We start from the raw sequence: 7920 nt of genomic DNA, 5'->3' as shown, positions 1-7920 counted from the left end.
ATGTATAAGAAATAATACATGCATAACTAATACAAGCATAACTAACACAAGCATTACTAATGCAAGTATTACTAATAGACTATATTCTGCATTGTTCTTATACATTTTACCAAACGACCCCTAAGTGTTATGAATTTAAAATTTAAGGTTCTCAGTATCTATGACTTTAATTTTAATAAATTTCTATATATGTATCAAGTCTTGGAGTAACTGATAAAGTTGTTGTCACGTAATCAGAGGTCACGGGGTTCAAGCCTTACATATGTACCAAACTAAAAAAGAATTGGATTTGATGAACCGTGCAGATATCAAAAAGGCTGGATCCGCCTGTCACCATCATGGCACCATACAGTGAGCTCGTTTCCCACTTCCATTGACCTCACTAATCCTTTCTTCTTTATATATATACTAGTTTTAGGTATACGCGCCTCACGCGTGTATCTCATTTTAATGAGTTCAAGCGTTACACTAAATAAGATATTTATTTAAATAATAAAGAAGAATACAATAATTAAATTCAACATCTTTTGAACATGTAAAGATGAAAAAATTATTTAATTAAACCTAAGACTTACAAGAAAAAATTCTCAAAGCGATACCACCTGTAAACTACAATTAAAACAATACGATGATAGAGATATCAAAACAATGCAATTAAACATAACCTTTGAAAAAAAATCTCAAAGTCGATCGACATTCATCTACTACCTTTCAACTACAACAACATAATACGATAATAGAGATATCAAAACAATACAGTCAAACCTAACCTTTACATGAAAAAAGAAATTCACAAAGTAGAGATATCAGAACAATGCAATTAAACATAACCTTTACCTAAAATAAAATTTCAAAGCTGACCGACATTTATCTATCACCTGTAAACTATAAACAAAATAATATGATAATAAAAATATTAAAACAATACAATTAAACCTAACATTTACACACAAAAAAAAATCATAAACTTATTATCTGAGGAGTAACCACAAAGTTATTCAATAACGAAAGCCTGTTATTCCTGATCAATAGATCCAATGTAATAGGGAAGAAATTTAAACCCTAGAAACAACAAAGTCACGTCGTAGAATGAATAATGAAAGTTACTATATGCAAACATGAAAAAGATGTTTTGTTATTCTTGATCAATAAAATCAACGTAATAGAAAACAAAATTCAAAACCAGAAAATTAAACCAATTCGTTATTCAAAACAATACTTTTTTTATCTTGGAAAAGTCCATTACCCTTTTTAAATTTGAAAAACGTCACACCAGTTTAGTTTTTAAAAGAATTTTTTTCTTCTTTTAGGACTCTAAATCTATTTTATGTAAAATAGTTCCACCAATTTTTTCAAAAAAAATTAGAACTTTACCTTATATAGAAAATTTTTTATATAATAATTTCTTTCAAGTTGAATTTTCTTTAGTAAAATATTATCATAAATTTAGGAATTCGACTAAAAGTAGAAAATCTTTAATTATATTTTAGGTTTAATTTTCTTTTTTTCCCTTCTTTTTTTCTTTTCCCACCACTCGTTTTTTTTTTCTTTTTCAATTCAAATTAGTTCTCTTTCCATTTATATAAGTTATTTCTTTTTCTTTTTCCTCTTATCTTTGTTCCCTTTTTTTCTCCGGGCCTTTTTTGTGTCCTTTTAATTCAAATCAATATTTTTTTATTTATTTAATTTATTAACAAATTATATGAAAGGTAAGATTTGAATTGATTTAGAACTGTTAAATATTATAATTTTTTTCCTAACTCAAATAAGGACTTTACTTAATTTTAAAAGCTTAACATTAATAATAACTAAATAATAATAATTTGAGGAAAATAGTGAAAAGACGATTTTGTCTAAAAAAGAGACTTTTAATAAAGAGCAAAAAGTTTAAATCACTTTTTTAAGGGTTTTCACACTTTTAATCTATAATCTATATAATATATTAAAAGTGTGAAGATGCTTAGAAAAGTAATTTGAACTTTTTGCCCTTCATTAGAAATCTCTGCAATAGATAAAATTGTCTTTTCACTTATTTCCTACAATTATTATATCATTATTATATTTATAATATTATTTAAAATAAAAAAGTCCTAAAATATATGGTAAGTAAAAAATATATGGAGACTTATTATTGGTAAATTTTTTTTTCTTGTGTAGTTGAGAAAGGATTCTTAAATATAAGATAAGAGGAAAAAAGGAAAATATGATGATTTTCGTCAAAATTAGAATAATAAATTTAACAACCACCTTTTTCTTATAAATTAAAACAAGGAAATTAATCAAGAGCACGAGAATTTTGTTTCTTCAAATTTTGATAGTATTGGGCCTCTATTCTATTTTTGACATAATAAAAAAGAAATATTATTTTTATATGATATTATTGTTCCGACGTGCAAGACGGGTGCTATATTTGGGAGTCTTTATTATTTTTATATTATATTATTGTTAGGAAATTTTTGTTAGTTCATGCCGGATGAGTTTTAAAGGGGTTGTCTAATTATCACAAAAGGTCACAGTTAATGCTATTGTTCTAATATTTTAATTATTCTAATATTTTAATTATTATATTGTGTTGTTGTAGTTTCTATTCTATTTAAGTCTTTATTGTAGATGGATGTTCGGTCACATCTTTGAAGAATTTTTTGTATTAAGATTAATTTAATAAGATCTCGACTATTGTATAATACAGGTGGTAGATGAATGCTCAGTTGGACTTTGAGGAACTTTTTTACAAAGGTTAGGGTTTAATCGTCTCATTCTAATATCTCGAGTATTGTATTATTTTGTTGTAGTTTACAGGTTGTAGATGAATGTTCGATTGGTCTTTGAGGAATTTTTGTACAAAGGTTAGGTTCAATCATATTATTTTGTTGTAATTTCTGATCTATTACTATAGTATTATTTTTGTTATCATTCGTTATGTGATAATTCACATCATAGTAAACGATCAAAATACTGATAATTCAAGCATGCCTTAGCTTGATGCATAAATTTGTTTATCTTTAATTTTTAAAGTCAATTACTATTTCTTTAAATATATATATATATATATTATTGATTGATAGCTTGACATAAAACACACGTGCTTAATTTAGTTTCATAGTGCGACACCAGAACAAATGGAGTGCCAGAATGGACATGAATTAAAGAAAATAACAAGAAAAAATTTCAAACTGAAAACAAATTTCAAAGTAAAAATTACACAGTACAAGTGTATTAAACAAACACTGGCTGCCGCAATTTCAAAATCCAGCTACTTAATAAGCATGGCATATTCTCAGCCGAAACTCGTTAAATCCAATAATATACATATATCATTAATCGAACCAACACAACTGATGACGACCCAAAACCACCAACTATCACCGGAGCAACAGATTTTTCAGAAGAATGCACGGCGGAGACGGCTGACATCGGAGGAGGTGCAAGAGGGTGAACAAGAACAGAGACCTTCATACCATTAGAGCATCCACCAATGCCACAAATGAAGTAGTACCTCTTGGACTTGTCCAGCAGAATGAAGTCTTTTCCACTACTCCAATTCCCAAGTGCACCCTCTATTCTGCAGCTATCGTAGCCCAATTTGTCCACTTGTAACACATTATGTTGTGTCTTTTCATAACTAAATGCTGTCATAAAACAAGGCAACACGAGTTAGAGATAACAAAAAGGTTGGCTTCTCTTAAATATCTAGAATATCATTAAACTATTATTTGTCTCATATACTCATAAGAACATATTAAGCTGTTAAACTCACTCAATTTTCTTAGGTAACATTTTAAGTTCAATTTAGTGACATATTCATTAAAGTATACCACCCAATACATAACAAAAAATGATTTAGTATAAAAGCAATGAAATTCCCTAAAATAAAATAAATTTTAAATAAAGACAAATTATACATGCTGAGATGTTAAAAAAAATTAAAAAAAATATGAGATTTCATAGGACCATTTTTTAAAAAAAATTTACTGGGCTACTCTCTCTTTTTCATATTATTTATCCACTTTTCTCTACACATCCCATAAAAAGTTATACATAAGAAGGATAATTTACTAAGTTACCTTGTAATTTTTTAATACATTCTATTAGTGTCTTAATAAATACGAAAATTAACAACATAAGAATTTCTTTGAAACTTTATTATATTTATAATTTCAAAAAAAATTAATATCAAGATAAATAATAGTTTTATTTTAGTCTTGTAAATTGACAAATAACTTAAAATATATGAGACCAATAGATTAGTTAATACTTCTTCCGTTTCTAAATAAGTGAACAAAAATAAAATATAAACTTAGATAATTTTCTCTCTCTATATATGTTATAAATTTTTTATATTTTTTTAAAAGATTTATTGAATGTATACGTATTAATAACATAGAAGTCATTAACTTTTTTAAAAAAATAAAATTCAGAATTCATTCAAATTCTGATTCCATAAGTGAGAGGTGTAAGGAGAAAAATCTATAATAATATAAAACCGTGAGAGTGTCCATTTTTTTTAAAAAATGGTTCTATAAAATTTCATGTTGTTTAATATATTATTTTAACATCTCAATATGTATATTTTTTTTTAATTTAAAATATATATTTCATTTTGGTGGATTTCATCGCTTTTGTATTAGATTCCTTTTTTATTATATATTGGGCGGTATAATTTAATGAATTCGTCATTAAATTTAAACTTAATTAAGTGAGTTTAGTAGCTTAAAATGTTATGATGACAATAAAAGAGATAAAGTAATAGTTTAATGATATTTTTGACATAAAAAAAAAAAGTAACTTTATGAGATATTGTCAAAAATTCAATGACAATATGGGAAATTAACTCATCTTTTATAATACTCTACCGGTTCAATATTAATGTTTTTTCACAAATTGAATTTATTTCAAAACAATTGATGTGTTACTGAATTAATAAAAGGCTATTATTAATCAGTTCTTCCGTTTTAATTTTTTTTTTTTAATTTCTCTTCAAACAAATTCTTTTTTCTTTTTTTAGCAATTCCTTACTTTCACTTTTTTTTTTTTTTCATATTTAAGATCACAAGATCAAAATATGTTTTGATATATTCAACATATCTTTAGTTTAAAGCCGCGATAATAATATACCCAATATGATCCCACATGTGGTGTCTAGGGAGGGTAATGTGCACGTAGACGTTACTCTAAAAGTAGGAGTTAACAAAATCAAACCGCGCAAATCAAAACAAACCGAAAAACGAATCGACTAGTGATTTGGTTTGGTTGATAAAAAACACACTACTATATTGGTTTGGTTTTGTTTTAACTAAAAAGGATCAAAACAAATCAAGTCAACGCGAAATTAGATTTTTACAATTTTTAAAAATATTTAATACATAAAATTATTTACTATGATATAATTTATAAAATTTCTTATATAAATTCTTTTTAAATTTTTTTATTGTTTTTATCTTTCAATATATTATTTCAAGTTTAAACTTAAAATTTTGAATAGAGTAATTATAAATTTTATTGTCCATAGATATTAGCAACTCAAATAAAGCCTAAATCAATATAAATACTAATAAAAATATTCAATTAAATACTATGAATGACCATAATTTTGGATATCTGTTATTTAGTTTTTCATAAATACATAAGTAAAATTTATTTTTCTATCTAATATCTTATGTTATTTTTTTAAGAAACACCTAAGCTTGTTATATCTTTTTAGGACTAAAGAGATATTTGAATCACAAGTTATATGTTTGCATTACCTCAAAAAAATTCAAAAATCTCGAGAAAACTAAAAAATTTGAAAAATCTTGAATTTGAAAAACCTTAATTTTATTGGTTTTATTTGATTTATAGATTTAAAAATTCGACACAAATGATTTGATTTGGTATTTACACAATTCCAAGCAATTCATCCATGTACACCTCTACTTACAAGGTAGAGAAGCTATTTTCGACAATATTCTTTGCTCAAGTAAAGACCAAAATATTTAAAAATCTTGCTTACTTCATTAAACTTTATGTCATGTCAAAACTAAACAAATGGAGGGAGTAGTAGTTTTCTCCCATTTCATTTAATGTATTTTAATTTGACTAGACATGATATTTAAAAAAAAAAAAAGTTAATAAAAGTATTTAAATATTGTGATCTTCAATTGAAGACATGCATAATGTTTTATGTCTTTTGAGTCTTACAACCATAAGCATGTCAATGTGAAATAATATAATTGAAGGGTTAATATAAATATTCTTTTTTTAAACACATCCAAAGACAAATCAATTGAAGGGAGAGAGTGTCATAGTTTTCTTAAACTTAGCAATACGATTTTAATTCAGGAGGATTAATCGGTGAGGCGTTTAAGGAAAGTTAAAGGGTAATTTAGAGCAACGTCCAACAAACTTGTGAGCAGACGGTAAATATCTTTTCAATAGCATGTGAAAATTTTAATAGACAGATAATATGAAGAGGACGTACATATGAAGTCACCGGCGTAGAAGGTTTGGTTGTTGCTCCAGAGTGTGTAGTTGACGCCGGGATTCCATCCTTTGTTACCTCCGACAATGTGGTCAGTGGTGGAGACGGTATTGGAAATGGCTGCGGCGAGGAAGAGGAGTACACGGAGAGCCATGTAATTGATCAGAGCAGCAGCTCTTATTACTTTTTGCTGATACTTAATTTGAAAAAATAAGGCTGCATGAAACCCGTTATATAAAGGATCTAAAGCTAAAAGTTAGATAAACCATCACTAGATAGTTTGTAAATACTTAGACTACTATAACAATTATCATTCACTTTTACAAACCTATACATGATGTACATTTTCTCATTCTTTTTAGTTTTTACTCAACCAAATTTTTTATGGTAAAACAGTGGTCAGCAAATTTCAAAATGCATCATAATATTGTTAGTTAAGTTCGTTCATTCTTTTACGCAGTTACTCTAGATAGAGCCCAATCTGTTTAAAACACGCAGAATTTTTTTTTTTCAAAAAAAGAAAAGAAGAGCTGAATTAGAGGAATTCAAGGCTTTTAAATTGGCATAATACATAAATGTGTTTTTAACTTAACCTCACTTAACATCTATGCATTTTCAATTTTGAGTGTGTACAAGCACTTAAGCTTGTATAAAATTGAACAAGTAAATACACACGTCCTTCGTGACATCTGCATGGCACTTCGCTAGAAATTGCCATAGAGATATCATATAGGATGTGTGTGTTTATTTATTCAATTGTATAGAGTTTAAGTGTCTACTGTACAAACCCAAAATTGGAGTTAAATGACATGCTTATGGATTATACCCTTTAAATTAGTAGATGCAGAGTATGACCAAGTCCTACTCATTCACGATATTGGGCCTCACTTATTATATATATATATATATATATATATATATATATATAAAAGTACATTGTATAAAGTTCTTTATAAAGCAAAGTCCTATTATGACCATTTCAATGATGGAGAACCATGCATATGAATTCACCTGTTTTAGTCTCAAAGTAGGACTTTCTGATACTAATTCGGGCCCATGACGGATACCAGACATTGGGAGGAGAACAACAAATGAAAGTGGGAAGCAGCAACAAAATAAGATGTGAGAATTGAGTATGTAGCAGCACGCCTCGTCTGGAAAGAAAGCCACGCCTCAATCACGTTGCCTGTTAAAGTGATGGTGTACTACTATTAGTCTACTACTACTAGAGCACCAATTACCATTTTCATTTTCATGATGGCACTAAAAGTAGCAGACCAAACTAATTACTATCACTAGGCACGTAATATTTACTAATCCCTTGACTCCGCAATCTGTAGTGTCATTGTACGAGAATTTTATCAGACACATATAGTGATGTTTGGGCCCACAAATAGCTCTGTATCCAAGAATTCGGGACAGCTATTTTGATATCCAAGTCTCATCCTAAGTGAATTTCAAAT

General features: G+C 27.4%; 1 protein-coding gene across 1 annotated transcript; it reads right to left on the bottom strand.

Moving 5' to 3' along the window:
• Positions 1–3166: 3166 nt before the first annotated feature.
• Positions 3167–7324, bottom strand: LOC107849672 (lamin-like protein). Its single transcript, XM_016694225.2, has 2 exons — positions 6458–7324; positions 3167–3629 (listed from the first exon to the last, which is right to left on the bottom strand). Exons 1-2 carry the CDS (start codon positions 6609–6611, stop codon positions 3292–3294), a joined length of 492 nt encoding a protein of 163 aa, XP_016549711.1. The 5' UTR covers positions 6612–7324; the 3' UTR covers positions 3167–3291.
• Positions 7325–7920: the final 596 nt, after the last annotated feature.

The sequence above is a fragment of the Capsicum annuum genome, chromosome 12 (genome assembly GCF_002878395.1).
Source record: "Capsicum annuum cultivar UCD-10X-F1 chromosome 12, UCD10Xv1.1, whole genome shotgun sequence".
Classification (NCBI taxonomy): Eukaryota; Viridiplantae; Streptophyta; class Magnoliopsida; order Solanales; family Solanaceae; genus Capsicum; species Capsicum annuum.
Note: the sequence above shows the minus strand (reverse complement) of the source record. Positions and strands in the feature narration are given on the sequence as shown.